Source organism: Heteronotia binoei, chromosome 11 (genome assembly GCF_032191835.1).
Source record: "Heteronotia binoei isolate CCM8104 ecotype False Entrance Well chromosome 11, APGP_CSIRO_Hbin_v1, whole genome shotgun sequence".
Taxonomy (NCBI): Eukaryota; Metazoa; Chordata; class Lepidosauria; order Squamata; family Gekkonidae; genus Heteronotia; species Heteronotia binoei.
Genome location: NC_083233.1, coordinates 34,488,417 through 34,508,562, shown reverse-complemented (window position 1 = coordinate 34,508,562; position 20,146 = coordinate 34,488,417). Strand labels below are relative to the sequence as shown.

The window sequence follows — 20,146 nt, the reverse complement described above, 5'->3', positions numbered from 1 at the left end:
GAGATTAGGAAAGGAAGAAGGCGGGCTCAACTCTACCGCCTTTAACGTTTCCTACACCGATTGCCTATTGGGAGTTGTAGTCTTTTCTTTCTTTTTGCAAGTGACTCAGGGCGTTTCTTTCGCTCGGGAAAGGTGCGGCACGGGCAGGGTTTCGCGACGCGACGGACGTAAAGCGAGGCCGATTTCGTTTCCGCTTGGTGCAGAAGAGAAGGGAGGGCCTGAAGGGCCTCGTGTGAGAACGAGGCGGATCAAGTGGGGAGCTAGTGGGTGCCAGCCCCCACCCTCCCAGGTCCTCGGTCCGCCCGGACGTGCGGGGACCCAGCGCCCCCAGGATGTTTAAGAAGTGAGTAGGGAATGAGGCAAGAAACTGACGCACAGAGATGATCACTGACGGGGTGGGGATGGGGTGGTCATCGGGCGGGTGTCGGTTTCTCTTCTTTATTTAACATAGCAAGAAGCAGCAACAGTATTTTAAAAAATGAAAGCTCTCACGGAATTGTGAAAATAAGAGGGGAGAGGGATTCGCGTCCCCGCCCCGAACTACCCGGGGAAAGAGTGCGATTAAATGCAGTTTAATATCTGAGAGTAAAATGACCGCGGCCCATGCTAAATCGCAAACGCAGTAGAACTAAGCCACCTGTAGGCAAGGTAGCGGCCTCTGCGTGGGATATGTAGAAAGATACGACTTTGTAAATTAATTTAAATAAAACACTCTTCCCCCGCCCCGACGCACCCTTTGGTTAGGTGGGGACTGAGTATGCTGCAGGAGGCGCTATGTTGATAGTTAAAGGCAAAAACACAGAGAGGGAGATGAGGATATTGGTATTGTAAAGCCCCTGAAATCTTGTAGACCTTCCGCGGGAGTTCGCTCTTTCTCTCCGTTGTGTGTCAGAACTTTAAAATAGCTTATCTTCTCTCTCCGCACCTCCTCCATGTTATGTAAAAATGTATTTCTAGCATACGGCAGGCAAGTCCTGTTTGTTTAGATGGATTTCCTTTCAAGTAAGTAAGTTGGGATTGCCAGAGCAGGTGAAAGGAAGGATGTGGGCAGTGAAGGGGAGTAGAAAGTACTGGAGAGGTGAGGAAAAGTTTTTGCAGACATAGGGTTTAGAAGCACAAGGGAACCGGCTGAAGGACTCTCTTTTCAAGTGCTCTTTTCATAGTTTTCTAGAAACTTTAGAACAGGGGTAGTCTGAAAGTAGACCTTTGGTTGCCTAGCATTTGTTGTAGATATTTTGTTAAGTTTCGGAAATAAAAAAAAGTTTGATTAGCAAATAGTGGAAAATTACAACTTCAGACATTTAGTGCATTTTGGTTGCTGGGACTTATTTCGGGGAATGCTGGAATAGGCAAACATTAGCCAGACTCAGCAAGGCATTTGTGATGTTCTAATCTTAAACAAGATCCAGTTCCTTGCTTCAACTAACACAGATAAGTTATGCCACAGGTATAAAAATGGGAGGGTCTTGCTTTGTTAGTTTAATACATGAACGTGGAGCATGGAGATTCTTGTAAAAGAAAAGTGCAGTATTGAAGTAATCTCATCTCTGATATAACGGGTTGGTTTTAAAATGTATTCTAGACATTTATATATTAATTCTTACATATATTATGCCCTGACCTAGATAGCAAAGTAGGGTGGGCCTTGGCTACTATTTGGATGGGTAACCTCCAAGGAATACCGGGGTGGTACGCAGAGGCAGGCAATGGCTAAACCACCTCTGAAAGTTTTGCCTTAAAAACAAGTCTAGCTCACCACCTACTGGTGCATAACGCTAAAACTTCTGGTTGCAAGACAATTTTAGGATATCCTGGCTAATACTAAGGATGCTGTCACATGATGATGATGATGATAATGATAATAATTATTTGTTATAATTATGTGCAATTAGCAAATCTTATCTGATACTGAACCACTTTCATTGCTAGACATACTCATGAACTGTATATCATTGTGGGTAATGTAGGAGAAGGCACAGTCTCATTTATGTGTGGTTTCACAACAGGAAACAGTTAATAAAATCAGAGTGGGAGAATATCTTAAATATCATGGCACCAGAATTATATATTAAAAAGTCACCATCAATTGGCTTTTTAGATACTTAAAGTCTTTTTTTTCCTGTGCAGCCCTGTCATGCTTCTATAGAGTATATTGCTGATTTACAGGTAAACTGGTGAGGTAGGAATGAGTTGTGAACCTGGAGGTCATTTCTGAAACACTTTAATTTATTTGACAGATTTGATGAAAAGGAAAATGTATCCAACTGTATCCAGTTAAAAACATCGGTTATTAAAGGCATTAAGAACCAACTGCTAGATCAGTTTCCTGGTATTGAGCCATGGCTAAACCAAATTATGCCAAAGAAAGATCCTGTCAAGATAGTACGATGGTGAGTATATCCTTTTACAGTGTTCTTCAGATTGATTTTACCTCTGAACTGTTTTTGCCTGGGTCATTGGTAATGATGCTAAAATATAAAAATCGGTGCTTTGCTTAGTCAAATTTCAAGTCTTTTGTGTACTTTGTATACTATTTCAAAGCACTAGAAGGCCAAACCTGTCTCTTTGGGTTTACAGTGAATAATAACCCCAAAGGAGAGATCTGTCCTGAAGTATGATTTTTATCTAGCTGAGTGGATATAAATATCGGATGATCTGTTCCTTTAAGCTATGTTGTAACATACACAGAATACTGTTAATATCCCAAGAGATTATTTCTCTTGTGTGGAAAAATCCTATCCCATTCCAAATCACCTTTTAAACCTTTAGCTATAACTTTGTGTCTTCTAGTCATGAACATATAGAAATCCTCACAGTAAATGGAGAATTACTGTTCTTCAGGCAAAGAGAAGGACCTTTCTATCCAACACTGAGATTACTTCATAAATGTAAGTGTGGAAGTGAAAATGGGGGCACTGTGGGGAGAAGCCAGAGGGGTTGCACTATTGAAACAGGCTTCTTATCTACACTTGAATGTATCTGTCCAAGTTACCGCTCCATCACAACTTAAAGAACTAACTAGTTTATGCCAAGCTGCACCCCCTGTGCAGTATTTCAGGCTCCTTTGCATTGTGGCTATGTCTGTGTGGTATTGGTGGAGTTTTCAGATTCTGTTGTCTGCCTTTAACTTTGTGCTTTCATCTTGTCTAGCAAATAGGTCACCTGTTTGTTCCATTCTGTATTGATGTTTGTAATCTTTTCTTGCTTCTAGCTTGTGTTCTGCTGTCTGCAGAGGCTTGCCTGATAAGTGTGACACTTTTATTGTTTATACTTTAACATAATTATTCTGTTGCAAAATGTGCTGTTCTAGAAGGGCTGGAGCTGTTCGAAGATGTCTTTTCTTGGTGGTGTTGGTCCTTAAACTTTTTTGCTTTCTGTCGTTCATATTTGAATCTGTATTCAACAGATATTAAACTGCTGCCTTTCAGACACAGTTTGTGAGGTGCCTGATCTCTATTAAATTCTTGTGTTCTGCATCTGATGAGTGTAGAGAAAACATAAGGTAGCTACTACTCTTGACCATTCCTTGTAGATGTGGAGGAAGGAGTTTATGGGTCTGGCATTGAAGGAAGACTATGTGCTGATGGATTTAAATTTTATCCATATGGATGCAAAGTAAATAAAATATAAGAGAGCTTATGTAAAATGAACCATTTAGGGAAACTGTTGAATACTGTATTTTGAGGGCCTGTAAGGGCATGCCTTGATAAGTGTGTCAACAGCATAGGTCTTCTCAGTCCACTCATTCATCTTGGAAAGTTGACTATTGATAACATATACTAAATGTCCCTTGTATTAGATGTTCAGGAATGTTACTGAGCCCAATTGGTGCCATATCTCTTCTGATATTAATTTTTTTTCCATTCCTAGATCCATTCATTCTGCCACATCAACAGGTTGATAAAGGTGCCATTAAATTTGTACTTAGTGGAGCGAATATAATGTGTCCTGGTCTGACTTCTCCAGGAGCGAAACTATACCCTGCTGCTGCAGATACGATTGTGGTATCCTTGGGTAGTTGGTCTCTGTTTAGCTTTCACTGTAGCACATGACAGAGATTATTTTTGTGGAGAAGAGTGTAGCTTTGAATTATTGTGTTTTTCTCCTACTGTGTTTTCCCCTCCCGTATTCCAGAACACTGACTCAAGGAATTATCTTACAATACAACTCTTTAATTTCTGAAGCGTCCTATTTTTTAAAAAGGAATGTTCATTCCCTTGAATGAGTTCTTCAACCTGTTCCTCCTCCTTATTTCAGGGGCTGGACCAAGCAATTGGCACACCCTCTTCTGTGTCTCTCTAGCATCACTCTCAACTCTGTATGGGAGTTGTGGTTTGTTTGTATTTAGATGTGCATGTATATGAATATAATCTCCTGCTTTCCCCCAGTCTGTACAGGATCATAGTGGCGTATACAGTGCTGTTGAAAGTGCCAGTGGGGGAAAAATGCCTTTTTACTGTGTCACAATGCTTGTGACTCTTGGACAGTGTAGGGACTATCCTTACCTTCTCAAGGAGGCTGCTCCAGATGGCTGGCATTATGGACAAAATTGGCTGTATTTAAGATACAGGAGATCTAATAAATCTAAGAGAGAGCCCAGTCAGAAGGGAGGTTTAAGAGGCCTAAGTTGGTGCATATGTCCATATCTGGACAAACTTTTCTTCAGGTATGTGAGTCTTGGATCACATAGAGCTTGTAAGATCCTAGTGGCTTCCCTGCCTTGGCAGTTAGTAGTCATTGTGAGTCACAGTAAAGGTGAGGTTGCAGTTCACTCTGGAGTTCTGTTTCGTATTGGTTTCCTAGAATTGTGGCTTGAGGAAAATCCGGTTAACTTTTGGGTTTTACAGTTCAGTGTAGTATTCCTCCCTCCAGGAATGATGACCGTTGACATGTAGTGCATGGTGACCTGCTATGATCTTATTGTAGGAATCTAAAAAGGTTGAAGGCCCTGGCAAGAGTTTGGAAGACCGATATTCCAGTGCTTCTGAGGCTAAGCTGGCATGGGCAGACCTAATCAGTCTCTTGGCTGGGAAGACCACTGGGAGCCTATATAAATACCTTTTTTTAAAGATTTAGAAATACTTTTTCTCTATGTGTAAACTACCTGATCTTATATAAGGCAGATCACCTAACATTCTTAATAGCTACACATTTAACTAGTTGTTCCAGATGCTCTCAATCCAGTGATCATTTTGTGAAGCTTGTTTTTTTCCTTTTGTGTTTTTTTTTTGTTTAAGAACTTGTGAGATGTTTTCCTTAAGCTGACTGTTGTAGGCAATAATGGCAGAAGGAAAGCAACATGCGCTGTGCGTTGGAGTAATGAAGATGTCAGCAGAAGACATGTGAGTCTTAATTTTAAAAAGGAAATGGCATGAGTGTATGGTCGCTAACAGTTTCTCTGTTGGGGTTATGTACTGGCTTAATGCCCCTTACAGCAGGAGTATGGTACTTATGTTCCCTTTACTTTGTAGGTGTTATCACTTCTTTCCTTTACCTGTCTCCCCCCCGTATGTTTTTTAAAAAATGAAATAAAAATGCTAGTTTTTAAAATAAATAAATAAAAATAGAAGAAAAGATATGCCATTATTCTGTTAAGAGTGGAGTAAAGCAGGCCCAAGAGGTCACTCTGCAATGATTCTTCAGATTTAATGCTGTTGGTTCTACCAGTCCATTCAGAGCTAGCCTGGCACTGCTGTCTCCCGCCAGTGGTGTGGAAATTGTATTTGTAACTCTTTTATATTGTCCATAGCCTGTTGGGAGTTATGTCATGCCCCTAAACTTGTGCAGTACCTCTGTAAAAACTATTCAGTTTCCTTTCTTCAGAAGGGCATCATGGAAAACCCTTTCTTGTTTTTTATCACCGGTTGTAATTTTACCCTTAAAAAGGTAGTCCCCTGTGCAAGCACCAGTCGTTTCCGACTCTGGGGTGACGTCGCATCATGACGTTTTCACAGCAGACTTTTTAGAGTGGTTTGCCGTTGCCTTCCCCAGTCAGTGACACTTTCCCCCCAGCAAGCTGGGTATTCATTTCACTGACCTCGGAAGGATGGAAGGCTGACTCAACCTTGAGCTGGCTACCTGAACCCACCTTTCGCCGGGATCGAACTCAGGTCTTGAGCAGAGTTTGGACAGCAGCACCATAGCTTTACCACTCTGCGCCACGGGACTACTAATTTTACCCTTACCCCCCTCCATTTTTGTTTGAATGGCAGCTGAATTTGCAAGAACTTGCAGTTCTTAGGTTACAAATACTGCGTTATTTAAAATATATGCCACTTTTTTGCCCCGCAATAGGCCTCTAAGGCAGCTCATGGGAAGAATAAATTAAGATGTACTAAATATAGTTAGGCCATGGTGTAAGATGAAGGCATTGAAAGGGCAGCAATATGAATAGCCCTATACCCAGGGTGAGATGTTTCTGTTGCACTTGCTCCAGCTGTTTCTCTGGGATGGTTTTAAGGAAAATGGCCTTTGCCCTTGGAGCATGCAACCTAGCAACCAGATGTTTTTGTCCCTAGGAGTGAAGTTTTTCTTTACCCAGGCAAGATGGGAGAGACACTGGTTCCTCCCAGAACCAGTGGCAAAATGATGGAAGACACTTCATTTTGCTTCCTAAAACACGCACTTGTTCACAGTAGAGAATGCAATTTTATAAGCTGTTAAGATTTCCACAGAAATTAAACCTGCTTACAGATGTTTTGGGGCAGAAGCTGTCGTCCCCATTACTTTTTGTTGCATTTTTGCTGACAGTACCTTCCAAAATTTTTAGCAAATCTGCATATGAGTAAATATTTTTATAAAGAATTGCACTAGATTCTGGACCAGCATTCAGAGGCTCCTGGGCCAAATGTGCATGTGCCCCTCCCTGTATGGAACCAAGAAGCAAAAGTGAGGTGTGAATAACAATGTTTGTTGAAATGACTTGAGAGAAGGTCAATAGGGTTGAAGGGGGAGGTCTTGACACCGTTTCTGGTGAAATTAGTTGACTTAGTGCTTCAGGTCATTGTTTGAGAGGAATTTTAGTTCTAAGGGAGGACTGATATGCTGGCAGGAGGGGAAACATTAAAAATCAGACCTAGTTTGTTTGTTAAAACACAGGAAGGCATTACTAACAGTGGCTGCAGTGCAGCTTTTCTCCCTGCCACCCCAGCAGTAATCTACACAGTGCCTTAGTAGTTTAGATTCTACTTCATACCCGTTGAAGTCTCTCTCTTGCTGAGCTTGAACCAGATGAGTTTGATTTTGAGACTAATCCTGGTGGGCTGTGTTCCAAAAAGTTTAATTACAAACATTCTTCTCTCTCCTCTTCCCCCTCTTCTTTCACAGTGAGAAAGTCAACAAAGGAATTGGCATTGAAAATATCCACTATTTAAATGATGGCCTCTGGCACATGAAGACATACAAGTGAAGCGGCAGAACATGTGCAGCACCTGAGAAATGCACTTCCAGTAAACGTGGACTACTTTGTAATTCTTGTTTTTAACGTGTGACTGAATGTACAAATTTATTTTGTTCTGTGACTACGCTTAATAAATCAAGTGACTGCTGAGTTCCTGTTAGTGCTGAGATGCTTTTTTAGTCAGCCTTGATCACAAACATTTGCTAGGATTTTTGTTTAAACTGACAAATAGAGTTGAGAAATGAGTTGACTGATCATGGAATGAGAAGGGTAAGGAAAGGTATACAGCAGTTTCGTTATGACTCTTTATTCCCTTGGAGGCTGGGATGTGAACTTTTTTTTTGTCAATTCACAGCTGACTTACGGTTTTCAAGGCAAGAGAGGTTCAGAATCAGTTTCCCATTGCCTACCTCTGTCATAACCTTAGTGTTCTCCCATCCAAATACTAGCCAGGGCCAACCCTGCTTAGCTTCCAAGATCTGATAAGATTAGGCTAGCCTGGACGATTGAGGTCAGGTGTGTCAACTGCCTAACATGAACTGAGTAACTTGATCTTCAGTACTGCTACCCAGACTGAGGTTTCAAAATCGAAAGACCAAAACTACCCTTTGTGGAACAGGTTATTTTTAGTTGTTAATTAACTTGCAGATGTTTCTAAAGTTCACTTTACAATAAGAGCAGTATTCAAACCATGTCATAAGGTATATTTAAGAGAAGCAAGATGTTGTCTGTTCAACAGAGACCTAAAACAGTGAAGGGGCCCAATGTGAGGCTGTTATAAGATTGCTTATGGAAGCTTCCTCACTCAAAATATGGTGCTCTGGGTATACTGTTGGAAGACTACTTATAAAATGTGAGATGAAGTTGTATTTCCAGTTAGCTAGCAGATCTACAGTCAATTCCATTCCCTTTTTAATTTGATTCAGCTGGATACAAACCAAGTAGTGCAACAAGTCCAAAGGTGGCACATGCCTCTTAAACATGACCCAGCCCACATGCTTCACTTCTTCGAAACTGAGCAGTGCGTGATGTGGAATGTTCAACTATATGGCTTGTCCTAGGTCCTTGGACATACCTAAAGCAACCTCCCTGTGTTCTGGCTGGGGCTCTAAACAGTGTCCCATACAGTATGAAGGGATTACGGAACTAACCATTTTAATTCCTTAATACTGTAGGGCTCTGACCTTGCATGCTTTCCACAATAGTTAGCTTAGACAAGTTGGTTTGTGTGAGAGCCAGCATGCTGTAGCGGTTCTGGTGAACTGGGTTTCATTCCCCACTTTTCCACATATAGCCCTGCTGGGTGACCTTGGGCCAGTCACTGATCTCTCAGAATTCCCTCAGCTCCATTTGCCTCACAAGGTGCTTGTTGTGGGGAGAGGAAGGGAAGGTAATTGTACGCTGCTTTGAGACACCTTAGGGTAGAGAAAAGTGGAGTATAAAAACCTTCCACTTTATTTTAGTCCACCTTTCTCACTGACACTCAAGGCAGATTACAGAGGGCGAGTGAATGCAATCAGCAAGATGCATCCAGGGTACCACACTAAAATGGTAAAAACATTTTTAAATTACAATTTTGAGTGGAAAAATGGCGCTGTAATTAGCCTAAATTGCTTCGCTTCTTGTGATGCTAGTGACGATGGACTTCAGGGATTAAGTAGAGGACCAAGCATAAGACTTTACCTCAATTTCAGGTGGTCCTTCTGCTACCAAGGCTGCTATTCTTTAGAAGGGGTAGTAAGGCCTCTGGAATTAGCCCCCTGCCTCCAACTCCAGTGTCCACAAAAGTTACAGGAGAATAGACTTCATTTTAAAAAGGAGCAAAAAGACCAAGCTGTATGTGCTAGTCAGGCAGAAACAACTGAAGACTATTTTAATAGCAAATTTGCACTCTAATTCACCCATTTCAGAAAAATCTGTATCTATTAAAAATAACATCAAAATTCTGTAAAAATAGATTTAATTTAAAGTAGACCAAGGATATTTTCTTATATTAAATATTTACATAACTATACATTGTGTTGACAATGAAACCTTGTTTTTTTTAATAAGATCCTTGAGTCAAGTCTGTATAAAAAGGACTGGTCTGTTTTTTTTTAAAAGGACCCCCTTTCCCATTTGTAAAGATTACAAAAGCAGGTTGTGCAAAAGAATAAATTACACCAATACCATGAAATACAAAATTTGTACCAGCTTATGTACATGCCGTTTGTTGAAAGATGCTATACATTAAGACCACCCATTCATATGCATTCCCACCACTATGGGTGTAAGATTTATCAGTCGTTATCAGAGCCTGAAGGAGGTTGGAAAACCAAGGCATCGTTAAAACTGTGTCCATATGCTCGTAGCCTATAGACTCCATACATCATCACGTGCATGTGATTAGGAGCCAACCCACTAAAAGTGATGGCCATGTCTGAACAACATCCTTCCACCACCTGTTGGGGGTGACTTGACATTGCCTCTTTAATAAGAGAGCCAACTGACTTTGTGTTGAAGATGTCCTTTTTTTCAGAATCTTCTGCATTTTCAGCTTGCACCCCAGTGTATTTCAAGCACACAGCTAACTGTTTATCTGCGGACAGTTTCCAAATCATGCCCCCCTGTTCTGGACATTTGTCTGGATCTTCAAAAACTTTCTGAAGTCGCCTTAATGATTCAATACTTAAGACAACTCCTCCATCGCTGTTCACATACTGCAGGTCTCCAGATGTCTCTGTACGGCCAGTGTAAAATGACTGGGTTGAATCTTGTTTTAGGAGAAAATATTTGAGGTTTTCTATTATGGCAAATGTGGTGGGATGGGCAAGGAAGAACCAGTTGTAGTCATCTTTGTAATTTTCATAAGCAAATTTATATGCTTTCCTCATCATTAGCCACATGTCCTCTGTGTCAAGCACAATGGAGTGAAAGACTTTAACCTTTTCAGAACTGTAGAATTCTGCCTTGTCACAGTGTTTGCTCCAAGTCTCTCTCACAGCTGCCCAGTAGCTAAGGTCTTTAGGTTTGACAAGAATGATGCAGTAGACACGGATACTTTGGCTAAGACTCAGGCGTTCATCTTCAGAGAGATTTAAAACATCCTCCTTTTTGGGAGCCTGAAGGTGGCGATGCGCATGAGATTTAGTGCTGTAGTCCATCTTAATGTGTCCAAGAAGAGTGACCAGTACACAGAAGACCCCTCCAAGCATCATGCCCTTCATGAACGCACCACTTTCAGAAATCATGGCTTCCAGAAGAAAACTGCCAATGAGATGGGGGGGGGGGGAGGGAATATGCATTTTGTTAGCAAGTATAAAAACTGAAATGCATTTGTCACTGGCTGTATCTTGCTTCAGAGTTTAAATAAGTACTGCAGCTTAATCTTTTGTCACCAATAATGAGGACTCACCAATAACGAGGACTAAAAATGCACACCAAGAATTAGGACTATTTTTACTGTGCAGAAATAGAGTATTTCTATAAAAGAAGGGTGCCCAGAAAGGGGGGCAGCAAATATCCCATGCTATCCTGACCAACAGTGCAATATTAGAATTGGCAAAGATTCTATTACATTTAATAGTAACCCTTTTGACTTATAAGTGCCCATTGGCTGTTACCTTTAACTGCTGCTTAATTAAGAATTTAGGGTTGTGTTGCTAATACCTTATGCTCTAGGCTTTCACATTCCATGAAGGCCAGTTATTTTTTTGGTCACCTGTGATGCTCAGGAAAATGAATCACTTTCTTGGTCACCCATGATACCAAGGAAAATGCATCATTTGTAGCTTTACTAAATGTTTCTCATTCTTCCTGCAAGAGCAGGAAGAATGGCCCATGCTACTCCATTCTATCCTTACAACATGGCCCATGCTACTCCATTCTATCCTTACAACAACCCTGAGTGATAGCTGAGGTTGGAAGAGTGTGATTGAGAGACCCCACCCAAGCCATCTGCTGAACTTTATGACTGAGCAGAAATTTGATCCCAGGTGTCTTCATCCTTAAGTCCAAAATTCCAACTGAGGGTTTCCTGTTTTACAACTTGGTGCTATATTGTTTGAGATAATTCAACAATACACGCAAGTTATGCCATGGTTATTTAAGTGGATGTTAACATGGTTGTGAGATTATGCTAATCAAAATTTGTTATGTCTTATAGTTGTCACATGCACCTTATCGTGTGCTTATTATAAAGCATCGTTCTATGGATTAAACGCTGTGTTTACCCTTCACAGATATTCTAGTGGAGAACAATGAATTCAGTGATTCACCAACTTATGCTGCTTAGCAAATACTGTTCAACTGCAGCAACTGCCAAGTCGGAACTAAAATGTTTAATTCCAGTATACCAAAATGCTTTGCATTGGATGTTAGAATTTATAAACTATGTTAGTAGTTGCTATTAGATACAGATGAGCCAAGCCATTCAAGTAAAACAATTCTCACATTCCCCAACCTGAAAAACTGGGGAGCTGAATAACCACTGCTTTCAGCTCAGTCCTCCCCCCCTCCTCAAAGTATATACCGGTATTCATTGGGCTGCTGTTACTGCATTGCAAGTTCAGCTAAACATCATGGCGCCATGGGGTACCAGGTCAAAAGTTATTTATTTAGGATATTTCTATGCTGCCTCTTCAGAGTCCTGCTTACAATTAAAATCATGGCACAAATATATATATATATTTTTTAAAAAGCCATTGGACATAAACAGAATAAAAACTGTCTACAAAAGGAGAAACAGACCATTAAGAAGGTGGAAAGATAAAATCCTGAATTAAAAGCTTGGGTGAAAAAAAATGCGTTTTGGCCTGGTACCTAAAGAAAGCCAAGTTAGCATCAGGCGAGCCTGAGGGGGAAGGGCATCCCATAGGCAAGGGGCCATCACAGGCAATTTATTTACTGAAAACTATTTTATGCTGCCTTTTTACCCAACTAGGGTCTAAAGGGCAGTGAAAATATAAACAATTACAATACAGTTAAAATTATAAAATAGTTCAACTAAAAACACATAAACAACACTAGAAAGAGGGCATATAATTGTTACTGAGGGTATGCAAGATGAAACAAACAAAAAAAATCACTGATAGAAGGAGACAGACCAGTCTCCCTGGGGAGAGAGTTCCAAAGTTTTGGTGCCATGCTGGAGACTGCTCTTTCTAGCTTCAGATGGTAGAGGCAACCAAAGCAAAGCCACTGAGGATTACCGGAGTCAGTGGCTAGGCAGATCTTATCTGGCAGTACTGGAGGAGGCAGTCCTTCAGGTACCCAGGCCCTAAGCTATTTAGAGCCTTAAAGATAAGAACTAGCACTGTGAAGCAGATGCATAACCAGTACAGATCTTTCAGCACAGAGGTGATACAAAGTTCATGAACAAATCCCAGAAGTGTGACCCTGCTTTAAAATAACATTTTTGTGTGTGTTGGTGACCAAAGACAAACCTTCAATCTCTCAGCTTGTTATAAGGATTAACAAGACAATACATGCAAAATGATTTGACATGTGCAGTACTGTTATCCCGGCAGGGAACTGTTTCTTAATTCTCAAAAACTTTGCTATTACATTAGTGGAACGAATATTTAGAGAGAGGCTGGAATGAAAATATGTAAATAGATAAGCAGGAAGGGAGTAACTTCTCAGTCACCACACTTGAACATGATCTGTGAACAAGTATATATTAGGAGCAATGTTCCCTTTAAGCTGCAGAGTCCTCTAAGCAAAAATTCTAATTTGTGATACTGACATTACAGTTGTGAGCTACTGCATAGATTACTGTACTCTGGGGTCATCCTTCCTGAGCTAAGACAAAAATCTGTGAGCTGGAGGCTAAAAATCTGTGAGCTAGCCCATGCTAACTCAGCTTTGAGGGAACACTGATTGGGAGTAGCTATCACAAATACCTCCCCACACGCACACACTTCCTCAGTGACCTTTGCTCCATAATACTGGATGGCAGTGCCTCTAAATGGGCACTGGGTTAAGGACAGATAAAATACTCCTTGACACAAGACATCATTAACTTGTGGAACTCATGGCCACAAGATGTAGTGATAGCCACTAGCTTAGAATATCTTTTAATCAGACAAATGTCTGAAGATGTAGACAAATTAGACAAATGTCTGAAGGTAAACAAATGGCTAAAAGCCCCATGGTGCAGAGTGGAAAAGCTGCAGTACTGCAGTCCTAAGCTCTGCTCATAACCTGAGTTCAATCCTGGTGGAAGCTGGGTTCAGGTAACCAGCTCAAGGTTGATTCAGCCTTCTATCCTTCCGAGGTCGGTAAAATGAGTACCCAGCTTGCTGGGGGTGGGGGGGGGGGAGTGTAGATGACTGGGGAAGGCAATGGCAAACCATCCTGTAAAAAAGTCTGCTGTGAAAACATCGTGAAAGCAACGTCACCCCAGAGTTGGAAGAAAGGAAATATTCTTTCCATTAAAAAAAAGCACTCTGGACATGCTCTTTGACACTTTGACTGCATAGACTCTCTTTAATTAAAAAAAAAAAAGACATTTCCTTTGGTGGATGGGCTCAACCCTATATGGTTTTCTGTTTATTTATGAGATTTCCTCCCTACCTCATTGGAGGTCCCTTATAACTCTATGGGCGTTTTCGCACTTACCTTTTACTGGCGCGACCACCCTCCTCACGCCGGCGGATCTGCAGGGATTTCGCACCAGAAGCGCCGGTGCAGCCAAAAGAGCCGGCAACTTCCGTCGCGGAGCCAGCTCAAACAGAAACCGCCAAGAAGCAGGAAAACGTTTGAGCTGGCTCCGCGACGGAAGTTGCCGGCTCTTTTGGCTGCGCCGGCGCTTCTGGTGCGAAATCCCTGCAGATCCGCCGGCGTGAGGAGGGTGGTCGCGCCAGTAAAAGGTAAGTGCGAAATCAGCCTATGATTGCCTTAGGCAGCATGGCTTTGGGCTTGCTTTTTAATATCGCTTGATTGTGCTGTATACCTACTTCAGCAAATTTTGTAGAAGGCATCATTTCAATAAACCAACATTACTATTATCAACAAGGCCAATGCTAACATTTTTTCGTGCTGCCAATATTATGCATGTATGTATTCTTTGCAGAGTCTCAGTCCAATCAAAATTTGTACTGCAAAACCCAGTGTGATGGACTCAGGAACTTAGCCTGAGAAGCTGGGAACTGGCTTACGATTGGCTGGGACACAGCCATGGTAACCGAAATGTAGCAAAATGAAGAAACTTGCAAGGAACGCCTCAGCATTTTCAGTTTGGTTTTGGAAGTCTTCAGTGAGAGTCTGGAGTATGAAGACTGGGGCTTAGGCTGGTCAGTTGTGGTGTAAAGCAACTGGTCAAGGAGCTGAGAACAGCCAGTGGAGCCGAGTTCGTTGTGGAGACAGAGCTGGGATGAGCTTCTCTTTGAGAGAGAGTTTGAAGTTAGAAGGGGGCAAACCAGGCTCTCTATGGGAGGTCTGTCAGCACATCAAGGCAGACTCCTTGTACAAACTGAGATCACACAAACACTCAGAAGGGAGGACTGGTGGTCAGCAGGGTTTCCCAAGATACAGACCAGAAAACTAGCTGGGGCTGAGAAACACAGGAGTGAGGGGCTGGTATTAGCTCTCAGTGGTCTGAGTCCTGGAGGCTAGTGTGGAAGTCTGTGCGGGAGAATTTATCTGGCACCAGTCAGGAGTTCTCTGTGTGTCTGAAAAAGAGTGACTACCAATTTGTCATTTTTATGATTTAAGCAGCCAGAGCATAGGACTATATCATCTAAACTGCAAAGCGATCCTAGCGACCAGTAGGCACTGCCTGCCTGTCATAGAGTTCTGTAGAATTCTAAAGCCTGCCTGTTTGATAGTTTAAAAATCTGCCGGGATTAAATATTTAATTTTACCTTACCTTTTAGCCTGACAAATCTCTGTGTTTAGTAATTGATTATTTTAATTAACCATCTGCCTGCCAACTGATCCGCTGTTATTGATCAGATCTAATTAATATTATTTTTATCCCCTCTCCCTTGCCTTGTGTTATCCAATAAATATTTCTTTGGTTTTTGAATGCAAAACCATCTGGTGTCTATTTTCTTAGCATTCCGACAGGATTTCTGTGTGTGTGCCTGAGGAACAGAGGGAAGGTGACGGGAAGATCTGGTCACCCTCCCAAGCTGACACTGCCCGGTTCCTCACACCTAGCTATAGAGGGGCTGGATCAGCATCCCAGAAGGAACAGAACCAGAGTCTGCTGTGAGAAGAATTGCAGAGTTATACCCCACCCTTCTCCCTGAATCAGAGAGGCTTACAATCTCCTTTATCTTCTCCCCCCACAACAGACACCCTGTGAGGTGGGTGAGGCTGAGAGAGCTCTCACAGCAGCTGCCCTTTCGAGGACAACCTCTGCCAGAGCTATGGCTGACCCAAGGCCATTCCAGCAGCTGCAAGTGGAGGAGTGGGGAATCAAACCCGGTTCTCCCAGATAATTGTCCGCACACTGAACCACTACACCAAACTGGCTCTTTCTTCGTCCCAAGTAGTTGAGAAGGTGAAGCCCGTTTATTCGAAAGGGGGCTGGGACAAACGAAGCCTCAGAGAGACCTGCTGAAATGAGGGCTGGGGGCTCTTGAGAGTCTCCCCGCCCCTTCCGAGGAGACTGCCGCAAGACATACCACCACCCGTCCACCCCGCTGCGACCCTTCCTCCTCCTTCGTAAAGACTCACCTGGGGCGGAAGGCAGCAGCAGGAGCCGCTCCCAAGTAGTCCTGCCAAAGTCAGCGTCGTTCACTCCCCTCTCAGAGAAAAGGAAACGGATCCAGATCCGCTTCCTTTTCCTATCTCTATGGTGAAAGACCACAACTCCGCCCCTCCTCGCCCCTCCCCTCGTTACCTCTTTCTTCAGGGCGGGAGAAGCGGAGACTGTAAAGGCTACGGCCCATCAGAGCTAGAGGAAAGCACGCATTGTGGACAAAATTAACTTCCGGTATACAGTGGACCGCCTGTACGGGCTATTAGAGGAAAAAGCCAGAAAGAAACGCGATAATAAGCAGACATAGGCTTATTAGGGAAGTGTGCTCTATTTCTTCCCTTCCTGCGCTACGTTTACCTTAATTTGCATTGAATGTCCCGTCTTTTCAACTGGAAACCGGAAGGGTTATGAGGATTACGTTAAAGTTTTAGTCTCTTTAGTAATAATATGTCGCGAGGAGTCGCCCTTATGCAGACGCAGGATGTCAGTCTCCGCACCAACGTCGTTGTCATAGAAACGCCTCAGCTGCTGTGAGGCTGGCCGGCCTGCCCTTAGCAAAGTTTACGAGAGAGCAGGGAATTAAGTTGGCTGTCTTTTTTAACATTAAAAAAAAAAAACAGCTGGCCGCTCAAGTCGGAACAGCTGTGAACATTCGCAGACGAAATAACAATTTACTTCTGGAGTTTATGTTCCGTGGTTTGTTCTTTTGTATTGATAACTTCTTTAATTATAAGACACCTTGAGCAGGACTCCAATGAGGTAGGGAGGAAATCTCATAAACAAACAGAAAACCATATAGGGTTGAGCCCATCCACCAAAGGAAATGCCTTTTTTTTTTTTAATTAAAGAGAGTCTATGCAGTCAAAGTGTCAAAGAGCGTGTCCAGAGTGCTTTTTTTTAATGGAAAGAATATTTCCTTTCTTCCAACTCTGGGGTGACGTTGCTTTCACGATGTTTTCACAGCAGACTTTTTTACAGGGTGGTTTGCCATTGCCTTCCCCAGTCATCTACACTCCCCCCCCCCACCCCCAGCAAGCTGGGTACTCATTTTACCGACCTCGGAAGGATGGAAGGCTGAGTCAACCTTGAGCTGGTTACCTGAACCCAGCTTCTGCCAGGATTGAACTCAGGTTATGAGCAGAGCTTAGGACTGCAGTACTGCAGCTTTTCCACTCTGCACCACAGGGCTTTTAGCCATTTGTTTACCTTCATACATTTGTCTAATTTGTCTACACCTTCAGACATTTGTCTGATTAAAAGATATTCTAAGCTAGTGGCTATCACTACATCTTGTGGCCATGAGTTCCACAAGTTAATGATGTCTTGTGTCAAGGAGTATTTTATCTGTCCTTAACCCAGTGCCCATTTAGAGGCACTGCCATCCAGTATTATGGAGCAAAGGTCACTGAGGAAGTGTGTGCGTGTGGGGAGGTATTTGTGATAGCTACTCCCAACCAGTGTTCCCTCAAAGCTGAGTTAGCATGAGCTAGCTCACAGATTTTTGTCTTAGCTCAGGAAGGATGACCCCAGAGTACAGTAATCTATGCAGTAGCTCACAACTGTGCTGTGAATTCCAGTGCCCTGGCTCCCACCTAGGTTACGTAACATGACAGATAGATCAAGATGGGTAACCAGTGTTAGTCGGTCATGTTACAGAACTTAAGCTGCTAACTACTGCACTATCTGACAACTTGCCTGAGGTAAGATAGGAGGGGGGGGGGTTGCAGAAAAAGCCCAGCAGGGACTTATTTGCATATTAGGACACACCCCCTGACACCAAGTCAGCTGGAACTGCATTCCTGCTTTAAAAAAAAGTCCTGGATAGGAGACTGGGAAAATAGGAAGCAAAAAAAATTCAGAACAACAACAACAAAATAGGTGAACTTCAACACTGAAACAAATTTAATGCATCACATACTTACACAAATACTTGTACATAATTAGTATACCATATACAGTATGCATACTACTTTGGGTTTCTCAGTAAGCCCCTGTTTTGTGCAAATCCTCATATTATTTAAAACATTGCCCCCAAATGGTCATACTTCAGAAAAGATATACGTTTGCAGAAGTGTGTTGAGACAACAGTTTTCTTATGAGATCTATGGAAAAAGAAATTGAAATTCTTAACAGAAGCACTTAAGAGAAGCATGCCTTGCAAGTTAGGCACGGTAATGGTTGAACAATTCAAAAAATACTCTCCAACACTCCCAGTACACTATAATCAGTACTCAGTGAAAGAAATCCATTTGTTATTTCATTGCATTATTTATTTTACTTAATCCATTTGTACCTCACCTTTTTCCTCAATGGGGACTCAAAGGGGCTTACATGGTTCTCCATTTTATTCTCATGACAACCCTGTGAGGTAGGTTAGGCTGAGAAAGTGTGGGGTCTAAGGTCACCCAGTGAGCTTCCATGACCTGAGTGTGGGGTGTCAAACCCAGGTCTCCCAGATACTAGTCTGACACATTCCTAACCACTACATAACACTGACATCAGTGCTCACTATTTTATATACATTTTTGTAGTACTCTGGAGCACTACCTAGGCAGCAATCTCCAGTTTCTGGCTTATAGAAAGGTAAAGAAGATTAGATTGTGATCAGCTGGTAAGGCACAAACTGATTTCTGTTGGACCGGTTGGTAGCTGTTGCTTACTGGGATTCTTGCAGAGTGCTGGGATGTTGGATCTTCTCATCTGTCAGCAACTGTAAGGATTAACACAAATACACTATTGGATAATTGTATATACTTTAAATAATTGTAATTAAATAATTTAGATTATTTCCTTGAGAGCCAGTTTGGTGTAATCGTAAAGAGCAGCTGACTCTAATCGGGAGAACTGGGTTTGATTCCCAATTCCTCCACATGCAGCTGCTGGGTGACCTTGGGCCAGTCACAGTTCTCTCAGAGCAGTTCTCAGAGCTCTCTCAGCCCCACCTACCTCACAGGGAGTCTGTTGTGGGGAGAGAAAAGGAAGAGAAGGACTTTGTAAGTCACTCTGAGACTCAGAATGAAGGGCCAGACTATAAATCCGGTCTCCTCCTCTTCCTCCTCCTCTTTATCTAGCACCAGGGCTTTTTTTGAGCAGGAACACACAGGAACGCAGTTCCAGCTGGGTTGGTATCAGGGGGTGTTGCTTGATATGCAAATGAATTCCTGCTGGGCTTTTCTTACAAAAAGCCCTGCATGAAACAATGGTAATGTTGGGGGTGTGGCCTAATATGCAAATAAGTTCCTGCTGGGGGTTTCTACAAAAAAGCCCTGTCTAGCACACATTTAAGGTGGCATAGTAACAGTTCTTTTGTTTAAAAAAAATGAACATGAAACTTTATTTTGATATAAGATCAGGTCTGAAGAATCAGAAAATAATAAAACGCACAATGTGACAAGCATAAAACAATTAACAGAGATTGAGAGGGGGGACAAGAAAAGTAAAGCCCTCTTCCAACAGGCAGGCCAAGTTACTGGGACTCAATCAGCCACTTGTATATCCCACACACCTGTAGGCGAAATTTAGCAACTTTGTGGTTTATCTCCTGAGAGGAGTCTGCAAGGAGAAGGGAGACAAAAGGTTGTTCAGATCTTCTTGGTACAGTTGATAGAATTGGAGCAATATACTGATGTTGAACATCATTGTAGAACGGGCAATGCAGCAGAACGTTCAATAGACTCTACTTTCCCTGTATGATGTAGACAAAGCTGTTGTGAGAGCAGGATATTTTAGATTACAGTCACCAAAACAATAAAGCAGCAATGGTTATTTAGGAGATTTATAGGCCATTTCTCTTGAGGCAGCTAACAACAAAGTAAAACCAAGTAAGAGCATACCATTGTTTAAAGATTACTGATAAAAACCAGCAATAAAATGTGTTAAATACTGGGTTCGATGGTAAGGATGAGGACGTCAAGCATAGTGATATTTTATTGTGATTCAAGCAAAACTAATTTGGAACACCCAGGCCTCAGTCTGGTTATATACCCTAAAACTCCACCCACTCCCCAAACTATTAGAAGGTTTAAACTGACCCCAGGTACCCTATTGGTTGCCTGTAG

At 42.2% G+C, this 20,146-nt stretch overlaps 2 protein-coding genes across 2 annotated transcripts; one reads left to right on the top strand and one right to left on the bottom strand.

Annotated features, from left to right (window-relative positions):
- LOC132579407 (malignant T-cell-amplified sequence 1) lies at positions 1–7,549 on the top strand. Its single transcript, XM_060249731.1, has 6 exons — positions 1–343; positions 2,238–2,390; positions 2,791–2,888; positions 3,871–4,004; positions 5,275–5,342; positions 7,327–7,549. Exons 1-6 carry the CDS (start codon positions 333–335, stop codon positions 7,406–7,408), a joined length of 546 nt encoding a protein of 181 aa, XP_060105714.1. The 5' UTR covers positions 1–332; the 3' UTR covers positions 7,409–7,549.
- A 1,793-nt stretch (positions 7,550–9,342) lies between these two features.
- On the bottom strand, positions 9,343–16,470 carry LOC132579353 (C1GALT1-specific chaperone 1-like). Its single transcript, XM_060249658.1, has 2 exons — positions 16,064–16,470; positions 9,343–10,645 (listed from the first exon to the last, which is right to left on the bottom strand). The coding sequence occupies exon 2, from the start codon at positions 10,627–10,629 to the stop codon at positions 9,679–9,681; it is 951 nt and encodes a 316-aa protein (XP_060105641.1). The 5' UTR covers positions 10,630–10,645; positions 16,064–16,470; the 3' UTR covers positions 9,343–9,678.
- Between the last annotated feature and the right edge of the window lie 3,676 nt (positions 16,471–20,146).